At 41.5% G+C, this 15,835-nt stretch overlaps 1 protein-coding gene across 10 annotated transcripts in view; it reads right to left on the bottom strand.

The window, feature by feature from the left end:
* The window catches only part of DAAM1 (dishevelled associated activator of morphogenesis 1), a 162,536-nt gene that overhangs the window by 123,108 nt on the left and 23,593 nt on the right, over nt 1-15,835 (bottom strand). The window contains exon 2 of one of the 10 annotated variants that reach the window (XM_057731770.1): nt 1,444-1,522. The exons of 8 other annotated variants lie outside the window; for them this stretch is intronic. In XM_057731770.1, coding sequence (XP_057587753.1) covers nt 1,444-1,476 — 33 coding nt within the window. In that variant the 5' untranslated portion in view covers nt 1,477-1,522. Of the gene's footprint in view, nt 1-1,440; nt 1,523-15,835 lie in introns of those variants that run through there. One more of the 10 variants, XM_057731769.1, reaches the window with a different exon arrangement.

Here is a 15,835-nt window from a genome sequence, read left to right as displayed (position 1 = left end):
GCTGAGTATAAGTTTCTAACTTTCCTCTTCACTAGGAGAGGGGGCCTGTGTCAATTCTGATGTAAAATGTTTTACAGATTCAAGTTTTCTAAAGTATGCTCAATAGCATTTAGGTATCTTTGAGTTTATTTCTACTTCAGAAGGAAAGCACATAAAGTGCTCCAAAATTTCAGATCAATCCATCTTCTAAATTTGCCACATTAGCCTAAACTAAGTCCTGTGCTGGCTTAGCCTAGCCACGGGTGGTCAAAATAAACCTTTTCAACTTCTAATTCTTATAAATATTTCTCCTGGTGTTTCCACTGCAATGCTAGACTGGTATTTAACTTTTCTGTTTCAACACTCTCTAATATGTACTCCACCACATACAAACGGGGTGTCTCTCTTTTGGAATGTTCCTATCATGCTGTGCATAATTCTCACTACACATTCCCTTCTAACACAACAGGAATAGGTGTTCACACTTTCCTAGTTGTAAACCAGCTGAACTGACACTTCTGGACCCTCAAAACTAGAACATTTACTATCTAACACCTTATAAAAAAAGTTTGCTGACCTCTGGTATACACTAAGCACATGAAACAAAAGAATTTGGGGGAGGTTTTCAAAAATGCTTATATTAAAAATAAATTCAACATACAGATGGTCAAGAGGTACATGAAAAGCTACTCAACATCACTATTTATTAGAGAAATGCAAATCAAAACTACAATGAGGTATCACCTCACACTGGTTAGAATGGGCATCATCAGAAAATCTACAAACAGTAAATGCTGGAGAGGGTGTGGAGAAAAGGGAACGCTCTTGCACCGTTGGTGGGAATGTAAATTGATACAGCCACTATGGAGAACAGTATGGAGGTTCCTTGCAAAACTGAAAACAGAGTTACCATATGACCCAGCAATTCCACTGCTGGGCACATAACCAGAGAACACCATAATTCAAAAAGATACATGCACTTCAATGTTCACTGCAGCTCTATTTACAATAGCCAAGACACGGAAGCAACCTAAATGTCCATCAACAGATGAATGGATAAGAAAGATGTGGTACATATATACAATGGAATATTACTCAGCTGTAAAAAGCAAGGAAACTGGGACATTTGTAGAGACATGGCTGGACCTAGAGACTGTCATACAGAGTGAAGTGAGTCAGAAAGAGAAAAACAAATATCGTATATTAACACATATATGCGGAATATAGAAAAATGGTACAAATCAACCAGCTTTCAAGGCGGAAATAGAGACACAGATGTAGAGAACAAACATATGGGCACCAAGTGGGGAAAGCGGGGAGGGTTGGGAGAATGAATTGGGAGATTGGGATACCAAATTGTACACTCTAAACATATGCAGTTTATTGTATGTTAACTGTATCTCAATAAAAGTTCTTTAAAAAAAATAAATAAGTAAATTCATCTAACAAGCATATACTAACCACCTTTGGAAGCTGTTCTAGGCATTGGAGACCCATCAGTGAAACAGAAAGATGTGCCCCCCATCTTCACGGAGGTCATATTCTAGTGAGAGGGGACAGACAAAAACACAACTTCAGATAGATAAAAAAGGGTATTTAGAGAGAGTGGCCAAGGATTCTGAAGGGGTAGTGATTCTTTAGAAGACGCAAAGTCATGAAGAAGACAGCTGAGAAGATGTTACTGGAACAGATCTTTGAATGAGAAGAAGCAGCCAGCCATGCAAAAATATAAAGAAAGACTGTGCCAGGCAGAAAGAACAGCAAAGGCTGGAGGGGAGGAAATGCTAGGCTGCTCAAGAAACAAAAAGGTGGCTAACGTACCTGCAGCACAGCGGCTGAGAGAAAGAGGCGGAAGGCAAGGTCAAAGGGCTCAGCAGGGGCCAGACCATGCGTGATGAGTAATGAGCAAAATCATGATTCTAAGAAATTTCCATCTTCAGATCCTTAGCTACTAAAAACCATGACTGGATAGAAAACTACTCCTTGTGTAAGGATTGCTTTTGCAACTCTATTTTGCTGCAACTTCTTTCTTTTGATCTGCTGAAAATTACCTGAAGCTTCAAATGCCTAGCAGCTCAAGAAAGAACACTTTGTTAGAGACAGTTTCTGTTAAGGAAGTGATTATCCCCTCCCTGCAAAACAACTGACTGCCTTCCTCACTGTAAAGACCATTTTATGTCATTTCAAATAGGATTTTTTTTTAAGAAAGGGAATTTCCCGTTATTAAGCATAATTAAGCCTATTTTCCTAAGTCTACCAGGCTATTCATTGGATGAAGTGAGTTCTGTCTCCTCGACACCTCTGTGTACCAGCTGTGTGCATGTATCAACAGAAATCTTTCAAAGCAGTTGGCTGGTTTGGACAAAAGACAATATTCCTCGAAAGCCTGGAAAGATGTACTATATGGCTTGGTTTACCATCTCCAAACTAAATGGAGGGCTGTTTCAAGGGAAGAGAATTTCAATATGTTGGTGAACAGCCACCAAATCAATCTCCTTTGTCAATTCCCTTTTCCCTCCAATGTTTTAGAGGACTTAAGAATCTGAAAAGACAACTTTCTACTTTTAGATCCAAGAATAAAAAAAATCAAGGGCATTCAGAAGAAAGGCCAAGTCAGAGGTGCTTTGATAAAACCATGACTCTCAGTGAACAATGTAAATTTAGGAAGAATGAGTAGTTATGAAACATTCTATGGGTGTAACATCCAACTGGCCTTCCTAAGATGTGACAATGTGCAGAACAAACTCTCCTTATGGCGAACGCTGTGAGGTGACAGGTATGGACGTTTATGAGCACACCTGAACAGGCTATCGAAGGACAAACAGTGAAAAGTATGCAGAAGCATGAACCTTCCAGCACCACTGCTGGAGAAACACCAGCGCACAACTTCCCAAAGGAATTAACTTGCAATCAGTTTCCTCCCCTGTAAAGTGGGGATAAAACAGTACTAACCCAGAGGCTGGTGGAGAGTTTACGAAGTGCTCAATAAATAGTATATTTATCAAATGTGCCAATCACTTCACATGCCTTACCTCAATGAACCCTCATTAAGCCCCAAAGTCAGTACTACCATGCCACACTTACAACTGACTAGAAGCAAAGGCTCAGATGGGTCACATAAGTTGCCTAACGATACTCAGCTAGTAAATGGTAGCACCTAGATTCAAAGCTGGCTGGCTCCAAAGTCTGTACTCTTAAACACAAGTTGCATATTGGTGGTTCATTCATACCTTTCTTAGACTCAATCAGTGTTGACTGGTAATATAGTCGCAGCTAATGTTTGTTAAGCACTTAACTGTATATGTCAGGCACTGAGTTCTTCTAATGGACCTTCTCATCACCTTCTAACTACAAGCCTATGAGGAGGTTTTTATTACTGGCATTGTTTTCCAGCGAGGATCGGGGGCTCAAGGATTAACTGTATGGTCCAAGGTCATACCTGAATAAATGGCACGGCTGAGACCTGAACTCTGGCTGTCTGGCTTCAGAGCCAAGCTCTTAATCTTTAGACCAAACAGCCGCCTTAAAAAATAATGTTTTAAAACGTAATTTTATTTATTGTCAAATAGTTGGGCATTCTATTAACACAGGACTTTAATTCCCAAGCACAACAAACGGATGCAGTCAGCCAGGATCCCACCACTCCCAACACTTTCCCCAACGCCAAGCCCAGGAGCCAGCTGCCGGTTTTCATCATTATCACTTGCACATAAGTAGAAAGATGGCAAAATAATTCCTGGGCTTGCATTTCTATCAAAAGCGGGAAAAGAGACAATGGTGTGCCACGTGTCTGAAGAAAAATGGGAGACGAGTGGAAGTGAATATTCTTGTGTGTTTAATATGCAAAATGAATGATTGCTTTCCTTCCCGTGCTGAGTTGTGTTACCCACCTGCTGAAACATTTAAATTTGATCCGCCTTAACCTCTACATCATTATAAGCAGCAAAAGACATGCTGATAGCAAGTGTACCACTGTTCAAAAGAGAAAACCTGTAATTCTGACAACAGGATAATGAAAGGAGTCCTACATGCCATGGAACAATGCTTCTTAAATTCAAATGGTCAACTTAATTAATATTTTTGTTTTTTGTTTTGTTTTTTATAAATTAATTAAGTTATTTATTTCTTTATTGGCTGCATTGGGTCTCCGTTGCTGCACACAGGCTTTCTCCAGTTGTGGCGAGCGGGGGCTACTCTTTATTGCGGTGCGTGGACTTACTGCGGTAGCTTCTCTTGTTGCGGGGCCCAGGCTCTAGGTATGCAGGCTTCAGTAGTTGTGGCACATGGGCTCAATAGTTGTGGCTCATGGGCTCTAGAGCACAGGCTCAATAGTTGTGGCGCATGGGCTTGGTTGCTCTGTGGCATGTGGGATCTTCCTGGACCAGGGCTCAAACCTGTGTCCTCTGCATTGGGCAGGTGGATTCTCAACCACTGCACCACCAGGGAAACCCCTTTTTTGTTTTTTTAAGTGTTTACTTTGCTTGGATAGAAAGAAACCCAGGCCCCCCAGGCCCAGGAAGAGGCCCGATATTACCCTGAACACTACTGCTTCTGTGGGTAAGGGGACCCCTGTTTGTAAGAAAACGCCTCCAAGCGTCCCTGTCCACCACACCACCATGACCACCACCACCATCCATCGCCCTGCTCGCTCAGCCCTAATGTTTGCTTCCAGTTACACCAGTCTCTGTGCTCCCCTAGTCAGACTTCTAGTTGGCAAAGGCTCCGTGAGTCAACTTCCACTATGGCCACCTGTGGGAATCAATTTGTAAGGAAGTGGCAAAAGGCCTACCCAGATACCCACTGTTTCACAGAGGAACAATGGATTTGTCATGCGGTTGGCCTTGTCTGCATCACAGCTGAAACTCCATTTGTAAAGGAAAGAGAGCTAATGACAGGCCTTGAATTTAAAATCAACTAAGGTTTACACCAGTAAGTTGACAGAGCTAAATTTACCCCGTCACTGTTCCATTATTTCAAACATTCTACTATTAAAATGGGTTTTGCGGGGAGAAACTTATTTGGCATTCATTGCAACCCAATGAATTATTTATAGGCAGGAAAATAGACCTGGCCACCCATCAGGATGGAAACACCAGCCAGAGCCATGGTTTCCCTGAAGGGCCTCTGAGAGCTTGCTGAGGACAGACGCCGACACACAAGGTGGGGGAAAGCCTCCTTCCTTTGAATTTCAATCAAGAAGTGTATTGGACTTCCTAGGTGGCGCAGTGGTAAAGAATCTGCCTGCCAATGCAGGGGACACGGGTTTGAGCCCTGCCCTGGGAAGATTCCACATGCCACGGAGCAACTAAGCCCGTGCGCCACAACTATTGAGCCTGAGCTCTAGAGCCCGTGAGCCACAACTACTGAGCCCATGTGCCGCAGCTACTGAAGCCCACCCACCTAGGGCCCGTGCTCCACAACAAGAGAAGCCACTACAATGAGGAGCCTGCACACCACAATGAAGAGTAGCCCCCGCTCGCAGCAACTAGAGAAAGCCCGTGTAGAGCAACGAAGACCCAACACAGTCAATAAATAAATAAAATAAATAAATTTTAAAAAAAAGAAGTGTATCAAGCAGGTTTTATACAACCTATTTACGTTTACCAAGTTGTTAGAATTTAGGACTACACTGTTGACCACCTGTTACAGGGCTAATGAATGGAGAAATATTTCACTGTACTTCAAAACTGAGAGCAGAATGAATACACAAAGGGCCAGGATAGATTACAAGTAAATCTGGGTCTTCCTTTTAATCTTATTTGTATATTTCAAATCTTGGTTTTATCTCTAAGAATGATGTCAAGTGAATTTCTAAATCAAACTCAACAACAACAAAAACAAATGCTAAATAATACACTGGCGTCAAGAAGATCTCCTCCAAACGTAATGGAAAACAAACTACAAAAAGCATCCCCTGCTCAGTGAAAACCAGGAGTGTCTTTGGCAAACGTGCTAAATCAACACCTTCCACTGCTGACCTGTAAGTCTGTGCAAAATGACATACACTGAGGAAATACCCAGAGGACATCTTCCAAATCAGCCCACTGAACTAAGCTTCTTAGTTTCAATACTTGCTGGCTAATCAGAGCTACAAATATTCAGTCAAATCCTCATAAAAGAGGAATTAATTAGACTACTTCTCCAACATTTTCTAAATATCATATAACTTAAAAAAAATCAATTGCAGATTAAGGTGTTTGAGAACTCAGGGGGAGAAAAATGGAGAATATTCATTCTACCAATGGATGGCCATTGGAGAAATAAATTACTTGAAACCTGAGGTAAATCTGAAGCAAAGTAACCTTTAGATCTACAACACTTGGGGGACGGGGGAGGGAAGAGGTGGGGGAGGGAAGAGGTAGGCAAGGAAGACACACGGTTTATTCAGATTACAGACTGACCAAGTACAGAGTATGCTGGCCTCCAGGTGGTTCTGGGCAAAGAGAAGAATAAGGAAAAGCCATCAAGCACAGTACACATAAACCCGGGGTGGGGCGGGAGGGGGGGGAATTTGAGTAATGAAGCCCAAATATAGGAGTGCAATCTAAAAATAACCCTTCTGCTTCTACAGAGTTATTTCCCTTTTAGCATCCACTTAAATGTACAGGAAGACAAAACAGTTTAAGTGAATTTCCAGATATCATCAAATCAAGTGATGCTCTAAACCATTTTCAACCAATTGTAAAAATGCAATTTCCCCCTCTAAGTGGGGGGAGGGGGAAGGGGACAAAGACTAATACTGGGCAAGAATGTCATTTCTAAATTCTATGAAAAGCTGATATTATCTTCAGGTAAAATATCTTAAAATCCAACTTATGTCATGGGAAACCATTAGCTCCTTGGAATTGTGTCGGTGAGAACCACTGTAATTATTTTTTTTCCATAAAGAATGATGAATAGAGGATGACAATGTTGACACTGTAATTACATTTTCTTATGCCACAAATTTAAAAGATTTCAGTATCACTGCTAGGGTGTTTTCTGTCCCTGAAGATTAAAAAAAAGAAGAAGAAGAATATGGTAAGAAAGGCCAAAATATGTTGTAATTCCAGCATTTCTTCAAAAAATATTTAACGGGCATCTATTAGCAACCAGGTTCTATGCTCGGGGCTGCCCCCAGTTGAGATAACAGCCTTACTTCTTTTCTCCCCGCTATTTAACATTATATAATTACAATGGTAAAGCAAAAAAGAAAAAAATAATGGAGTACCAAACGACCCTACTATATAAGAGTGCCTGCCTTCGGAGCGGTGAGGACCACCCATTCCATAGCCCTGGGTGTGCACAGTGGTGCCCAGCAGTGAAGATCCTTTCCTCTTTAATCTTTCTCAACTTCTACTTCTCTGGTTAATAAAAGGGGATGGAGGTTTAACCCAAGCTCGTAGACACAAGGACAGAGCATGTTAAGTTGCCCCCTAACTTCAGAGAACTGAAAATCCTGCTGAAATCTACGGTTATGTTTGCCTGTCTAGCGTACTGATTTTATAGGGAATGACCCACCCTTATTCCTTACACTCTTGGTGTCTCGCTCCCACCCCTCCAACCCTGCCAAAAATGTGCCAGTGCTGAGCAAAGACCTAAAATAGGCCAAGTCAACTTTCTCCCTAGAATTCTAAATCTCCAGAGCCACCTGTGCTTTCCAGCTTTCACTAGGGCTATCCCATATTCTTCTGGCAAATTCTTTTTTTTTCCCCCTTAAGTTTAGTTTCTCTTGCTTGCAATCAAAATAATTCTGATGCATCAACTAAATGGAAAAGAACAAAGAAATAGCCACTTGGTGCTACTTGGTGGCTTCTCTATACTCTTACAAAACTACAAACCAAGTCAGCCCAGAGAACAGCACACAAGGAAGTAGACATTAGTTCAATCCCCCTCCACTTAGCTGAATGTTCCAGGGAAAAACCTACCACCAAATGGATTCCAGTGGAAAATGTCCTGCGCTCCATGCTCAAACTACTTGAAAATAATAAGAGGTATCAAGTGACCTTTCAAATGCAAAAAAAATAAATAAAAATAAAATAAAATAAATCATCCTCAGGCAACAAAAATACATTTGGAGTATATATTCCATTAGATTCCTTTCAGTTGTTCTTAGTTGCCCCAATGCCATAAGGCTTGAGTTTCTTGACACATAAATAAGAGTTCAATGTGTATAAATATCAATCCTCAGATACACATGAGCAATGGTATTACTCTTTCAGTAGCAAGACCTCACATTTTATAGTACTGTGCAAAACGATTCCATGTACTCCTTCTCCTTTGATCTTCACAAGCCCCCTCTAAGTACACAGAGAAGCCAGGCATCATAATATTCAGTTTATTGAAAGGGAAATTAGATCAAAACTTCCCAGACTCAGAGCTAGTAGTGGCAAAGCTGACACAGGTTAGGCTCAAATCAAGATATCTGCCCAACAAATCCAGCACTCCACTGCACCCAGAATCCTAGAGCCATACTGTATCTAGTTCCAGAGGTCCTCAGGGCCTAATGGAATAAATGGGGCTACACAGATCTGTGGAATAAGATGCAGGGAGGAAGCAAAGTCAAAGAAAGGAGCCCAAGTCCTATTTTGTGTTAGAAAAACACTGTTTCATCAGTGTTGCCTCACTAACCACATTCATTTTTTGGCTTCATCAAGAGAGCTATTAATTATCATTAATAGATTCACAGTAAGTATTGTTGGAAGCAATAATGAGTGTGGTTCAAGAGGAAATCATGTAATAAACCAGTTCATTGTTCAAATCTAGGCAAACATTTTCAATATAGAATATTCAATTTTAGCACCTTCAAATGTTAACAAAAATTAAAACAAAGAAAAAACCAAATTGAGCATGTCTGCTCTAGAGTTAATCAAGCAGCCAATACAGTATAAGTACTATAGCTTAAGTACTTATAGCTTAAGAACAGGGGATAAAGTAAAATATATTGCCTTTGCCTTTTAAGAGGTTAAAATTTTGTCACATTCCATGACATTTGGAGGACAGAGACACCAATTCTCTAACCTCCTGAGTCTCTTCCTCAGATCATTCTATCTCCTGCCAGAAGCTTCTGGTAAAGCAAAATCTCAAGAATAGAGGCCTTGAAACTTTGTTCAAATGCTTAAAATCAAGAAATAAAGTCAAGACAATACTTTTCATTGAGGTTCAGTGATTGGCAATGGATGCCATTCTGGAAAATCTGGGTTTTCAAAACAAAAAACTTCGTCCATAGCAGAAACCACTCTTGGGTTCAAACACAATCTATGGCTAACACCCAGACAAGGTAAATGTATACATTTGAAGCAAGATGTTAGACCACAGTTAAGAATGAATAAAAGCATGGCTAAATGTAGTACCACAGCCCCTGAGGCAAAGGACTGGGCAGCAAAGGAATACTTGAAAAGGCAGGCTCCTGAGAGCAAGAAGCCAGAGTAGGTAAATAAAGACTGGATGAATCAGAATGTCTTACGGCCAAGTTCATATTCAAACCAAACCTTATATGTTTATATGTTCACAAACATATAAAAGACATTGGCACTAAGTCTTAGGTAGATCTAAGATCCAGTTCTGGGGAGCAGAAATTCCCATTTTCTAGACTTTAGTCTGAGTTTTACTCTTGGAGGAAAGCGTATTGTATAATAGTTTGCACACAAACTTACTGTGGACTAAAAAGAAGCCAACAGATAGCCAACCTTCTGTAATGACAGATATATTCTATCTCTGCGATGTCCAACAGAGTAGCCACTAGCCACATGTAGCTAACAAGGGTCTGAAATGTGGCTATTGTAACTGTGTTCTTTTTAATGTTGGCATTAGTTAGTAATGGTGCCTATATCAAAATTACAACTATATCCCTCGCCAAACTTAGGCTAAGTGTATGATGCTGAAGAGGAACTTAACACACTCTACTACTACCCCTATCACCAGCCTATCTTCAGAAACTTTGTAGGTGAGGTTGTATGAGTGTGGTTTGGGGGACGTTTTTGTTTGTTTGCTTGTTTGTTTTTTAACAATCTTTTCCTGCAGGCTGGAAAAACTTACTCCACAGCACTTAGTCATAAGCCCCTGGGGAGACTACAGACCATGCTGTAGGAGCATCCTGGTCCTTGTTCTCTGCTGTCTTCTGGGACGAGCAAGAGCACTTTCAACTTTTCTTACAGCACTTCAGGAAGTGGCTTTACATTTTCTCCTTCATGAAGGATCACTCATTCTCTGTTCTTCTGTTATGTTTCACACCTGCTTATAAATAGCCACATACAGCTGGTGCTACTTTACTGGACAGCACAAGACATGTTTATTTAGAGGAATCAGATCTCAGACTTCCATTCATAACTACAGTTAAAAGCCATACTGATACAGTCAGAAGCCCATCAAAGGTGAAAATGTCACAAAGAGAAAAAAGGATGATGTTCTGTGGATAAGTTGTAATGTAGATAAATCCACTCACACTACTGAAGATGAAGGTAACTGTATGAAGTGTTACGGTGACTGACGGTTGATCAATCCCTACTGCCTTAGAAATCGGTCAGACACACTCACAGGGAGCTAGTCCTGAGGCCTAGCATGTCACACAGGCTGCCTCTCTGGGGCAACTGTGATCAGTAACAGATTAGGAAGAGCCAGTTTTCCACTCCCTACCTGCATGAGAAGCAGCCTATTTTTAGACATTTCTCTTTCTCCCAAGACCAGGTCAAACATAATGTCAGATGAACAAATGTGTATCAATGATTTGTTTTAAAAAAAAATATTAACTGCTGGAAACTCCTATTTGTGGGAGTTTAGGAAGGCATTATGAACTCTGAATCCGGTCAAAGCATTGGCTGGGCCAAAAACAAGTCAAAGGAATAAATATGTATTGTATGTATTTAAGTTCAATTTTTTATAGCTCCAATTGAAGTCATTAAACCAGATACATTAATTACTACAGAAATTACACAATGGGCTAGCCAACAGAAAATACATCAACTGTTACTCTAACAAAGTATTCTAATGCTTCATGGAGATGGGAAACTGACCCTTGAAATGGATGAACTTAAAAATTTTTTTTTGCCTAATCTATGAAATGTAGGCTGAATAAAATGGGTAAACAATTTGCATGGATGTAATAAACAGACAGCTGTCCAAAAACCACATACCCATACATACATACATATACCCCCAACCTCATTTTAATGGAAGAAAGATATTGATTTGACAGAGGTAATACAGGACGTTGGAAGAATGTGCCTGAGATGGACAGTTTTTTAATGGAGAGGAGAAAGGAACATGGGGTCCTCTCCTGATTTGCGCAAGGCATTTCAGGGAGGGACTCTGGGAAGTCAAAGGAGGTATGGCTGGAGAGTGCTCAAGGAGGAGACAGCCAGCTAAAACAGGCCTGGAGGGGCCCTAGGAACACCTACCTGTGTGTAGTGAGCCTCACCCACAAGGAGAATGACAGAAGCACACACTGAGTGTGTTAACAAAAATCTGGAGGGAATCTACCCTTGCAACCATCATTCATAAAGTTCCGCTCTGACTAGAGAGCTAGTAGGAAGCTGCTGTATAGCAAAGGGAGATCAACTTGATGATGGGTGATGACCTAGAAAGGTGGGATAGGGAGGATGGGAAGAAGGCTCAAGAGGGAGGGGCTATGGGGGGATATGTATAAATGCAGATGATTCACTCTGCTGTACAGCAGAAACTGGCACAACAGTGTAAAGCAATTATACTCCAATAAAGGTCTGAAAAAAAAAAGTTCTGCTCGGCAAGAAGATACATGGCGGTGGGGGTTGCAGGGGGCAGCCATTATTTGTACCAGCCTTGGGCCCCCATCTGGTTTCCTATTTGCAGTTACTTGAATACAAAAATATATATATTCTATTCTGGAAAAAAAAAATAGGTGGAATGTGAGAAAAGTAGTCATAAGAGGCGCGTCTTCTCTGTTACAGTTTGGTTTCAGCAGGCAAAAGAATCTGGTTGCTTACTGCCAATATATGACCAAAAGTAACCAAGAGCGGCCAGAAGATAGTGGGGGCTGTCAGATCTACATTCCAGGACTACAAAATGATGTGTCTTCTCTCTTGGTGTTCCCTTCCCTGCCTACTCCTCAGGTCGGCCACACAAGGCAAAGGCGCTGGGATCTTGCTTTCGGCTGGCGTCCTGGGCCATCTCCAAGATCTCCAGACGTGCCTGCCCATGGCCCCGGTGGGTTACGGTAGGCCTCGTGACCCTGAGCTCAGACGGGGCAAATGCAAACACTACTGCCTGCTGCAGTCCTGAAACAACCCTGAGAGGCTGCGGCCTGCAGCAAGCTTGAGCCGGGGGTGGGGCTGGGGGGCCTGCCAACAGCCAGAGCCCGCTGACCAGCATCCAGCCACCGCTTCTTTTCCAAATACCGACTCAACAAGCCTTGATTCAGCGCGTGTGTTACACGCCGGGGGAGAACAGCACACAGGAAGCACCAAGAGAATGATTTTAGAGAAACTATTCTGGGCATAGTCCAAGTACATGTTCCCCCAGAACTGTTAATAACTCAGGGGTCCTTTATGTTTATTTGAACCTTCCACGTCTAGCTGAGGAAAAGACGTATTTCTTTTCTCTCCTCAGGGAGAATAAAAGCAGGAAAGTAAAAATCCTGGTAATGTCATATCCATTCAAACAGGAAGGTTTGTAGGCTAGGGGCTGAAAGGTTTCCAGAGCTACATTCAGCCAATCTGAAAATAATTTATTTGACTTTCATTTGTTTCGTTTCCTCCAAAGTCACCATTCAGCTCCCTACTCCCACAGCCACCGAGACAAGAAGAAACATTTAGTAAACACAACAAAAAGAGTGTTCAAGAAACAGCTGAGCTGTGGAAAACTGGAACTCTTATTCAATGTTGATGCGAACATAAAATGGTACAGCTACTTTGGAAAACAGTTTGGCAGTTCCTCAAAACGTTCAGCATAGAGTCTCCATATGACCTAGCAATTCCATGCTTAAGTATTTACCCAAGAGAACTGAAAACATATGTTCACACAAAAACTTATCCATGAATGCTCACAGGAGCATTGTTCATAATTACCACAGAATGGAAACAACCTAAATGTCTAAGAATAAGCAAATGTAGTGTATCCATAGAATGGAATATTATTTGGCAATAAAAAAGAATTAAGTCCTGACATATGCTATGACATGGATGAAGTCTTGAAAACATTACACTAAATGAAAGAAGCCAGTCACACAAGACCACATATATCTTATGACACCATTTATATTAATGTCCAGAAGAGGCCAATGCATACAGACAGAAAGCAGATTCACTGTTGCCTGGGATGGAGATGCGGGTGAGGGGAGGAGAGGAGACACAGATGACTGCTAATGCCTATGGAGTTCCTTTGTGGAGAGTTGAAAATGTTCTAGGATTAGCTTGTGGTGATGGCTACACAACTCTGTGGATAAACAATGAACTGTGAAAAAGCCAATTAACTGTACTCTAAAATAGGTGATTTATGTATGTGAGATGTACCTCGTAAAGCTGAGGAAAGAAGGGAGGGAGGAAGGGAAGGAAGGAGGAGGGGAGGAAGGGAGCAGGAATGAATGAAAGATATTAGATCTGAAGTGAAATGTCTCACCTGGAATGGTAATCTTCTTCTCAGGGTATTTTTCTTTTAACTTTTTAATCTTGCCATAATCTTAGACATAAGAAATTGCAAAACAAAAAAGAAGAAAGAGGAGGAGAAGGAGAGAAAAGTCCCTTGCTTCCCTCATTGGTAATATCTTACATAACTATGACATTACCAAACCCAGGAAACTGATATTGACACACATCACAGTTAACTAGACTACAGATTTACTCAGATTCCTAGGGATGCCTTTAAGAAACAGCTTCTGGATAATAATCCTTCAGGTTACATTCCTACTCTTTTACCTGAAATAGCTGTTACTCTGGTCATGATTACAACAAGCTAATCAATAATTCCAGCAGCACAGATACGATCTGTGGACATTTTAACACCTCTGAGACCCCAATATGCCTTGAGAAGAAAATGAAGTTACCATTAGTGAACTATTTCCACCAAAGCACATTAACTTTGTATATACTTTGAAGGCCCTTCAAACTCATTACGTGACTCACCAAGCTCTCCCCCACCCACCAAGCTCTCCCCCACCCGCCAAGGGAACCTGGTGAGCCGCTAGTGCATTGGTGATGAGCTATGATAACTAAAGCTCTCATACAGAGTCTTCCCTTAGGCAGTCAAAGAACCTGCAGTACCATCCTAACTTACTCTGAAAGAAAACTGACTTGTTAAAGGGCTGATAGATGATAGGGAAATATCTCCTGTTAGAGACAACAGAGAGTTTCAGTTTTCTGACATAAGACTCTCTTACCGTTTGTTTTTTTTTTTTCTTTCCTCCTGTTATTTCCTAACTCTGGGCACTTCTACTTTAAGGAAAAAGTGAACTGGTCCAAAGAAAGTCATTTCAGTTTCTCAGCATCAGGCCTGTTAAAACACATGGGAAAGGAGCAGGCTGAAACTGTTGACTGAAGTGACAAGGTCGGCTTTGCCGCAGTTACCAGAAAAGCATCTCTGCTTGGGAGATGACCTTCCTGAGGAGCGCAAGGAAGCAAGCTCTGTCAGGGGTCTGCGGGAGCAGCCAACCCAGAAGAATCTGAAAGGAGCACTTACCACCCCACACCCAGGCGTGGAGCTGGGATGCACACAGCACCCTCTGCAGACTGTCACCAGACACTTGTTCCAGTTACTCCGGATCACCTACGGCCTCAAATGTGTAAGGTAAACTGAGGTAAGCAAGTCTTAAAAATCACAGTGAGCTTTAGAGGGACATTTGGCTTCAAACTAACATCTCAGGGAAAAAAAAAAAAAGGTAGTCCAGACCAGGTATGTTAAGTATCAGATTTGTCTGGTATCTTGATGGCATGTTGATTTAATAATGATAACAGGTGACCAATGCAGAGAAATGAGCCCCACAGGTTGTTCTCTGACAGACAGCAACATTTAAGAAAGAGACCAGAGACTCTGCTTAGACAGTGATTAAAATCAGGACAAGGTAAAGCATGCCACAAACATAGCATGGGAAGGAAGCATAGCACAGCACAGGAAGAAGAGAAAGGAAACTGTCTTCTGCGCATAGCATCACTCATCACTGTTTTAAAATAAAATTAAGTTAAAAACATAAAAAAGCTTCACCATCCCTCCACCCACCGCAAACAGTGAAAGAAGCCCACACCCAAACAAGACAAACATTTACAAACATGTACACCACATAACCTTTCAGTCAAGGGTGGAAATAGATTTGAGTCCCCTGATATTACAACATAAACAGTTTTTCTTTCCATATAAGTATGTGCTAGACTCAGAGCTGGTGGTGGTGTTAGCTTACATCCTCCACTGTCCTACGAATAGCAGCTCGGGTAAGGGGATGAAGAGTGGCCTGCAAGTTGGACAACAGCGGTCCTTATCCTGGCTCTAGTGTTAACTAATAGGGTAACCTCGAAGCACTGTTTAAAAAATAGGCAGGTAGGATTATCAGTGGTTTTCAATTTTAAAAAGCTGTGACACCTTTTATCTAAATGAAATCTCATGGAGATCCCCAATATATAGAAGAGTTTGAAGTAGACAGGCTGGTTAAAGCTGGAAAGGGTGTGAGGCAAGGGGGGCTCCCCCGACACACCTCCTGGAATTGGGACTCCACAGTACACAGGATGGAAACCACTCATGAGGTCCCTTAAAAGAAAAAAGCGATCCTACTTAAATTAAAACCCAGAAAAAAAGACAAAAGTAGTATAGAATAATGATTTCTAATGCCTGACCCTTGGTGGGTGGGAACTGGGGACGGGGCGGGTGAGGCAGTTGGAAGTGTTACAAGGAGTCTTTCATTCATAAGCATGTAAATGTT

The sequence above is a fragment of the Hippopotamus amphibius genome, chromosome 4, assembly GCF_030028045.1.
Source record: "Hippopotamus amphibius kiboko isolate mHipAmp2 chromosome 4, mHipAmp2.hap2, whole genome shotgun sequence".
Classification (NCBI taxonomy): Eukaryota; Metazoa; Chordata; class Mammalia; order Artiodactyla; family Hippopotamidae; genus Hippopotamus; species Hippopotamus amphibius.
Note: the sequence above shows the minus strand (reverse complement) of the source record. Positions and strands in the feature narration are given on the sequence as shown.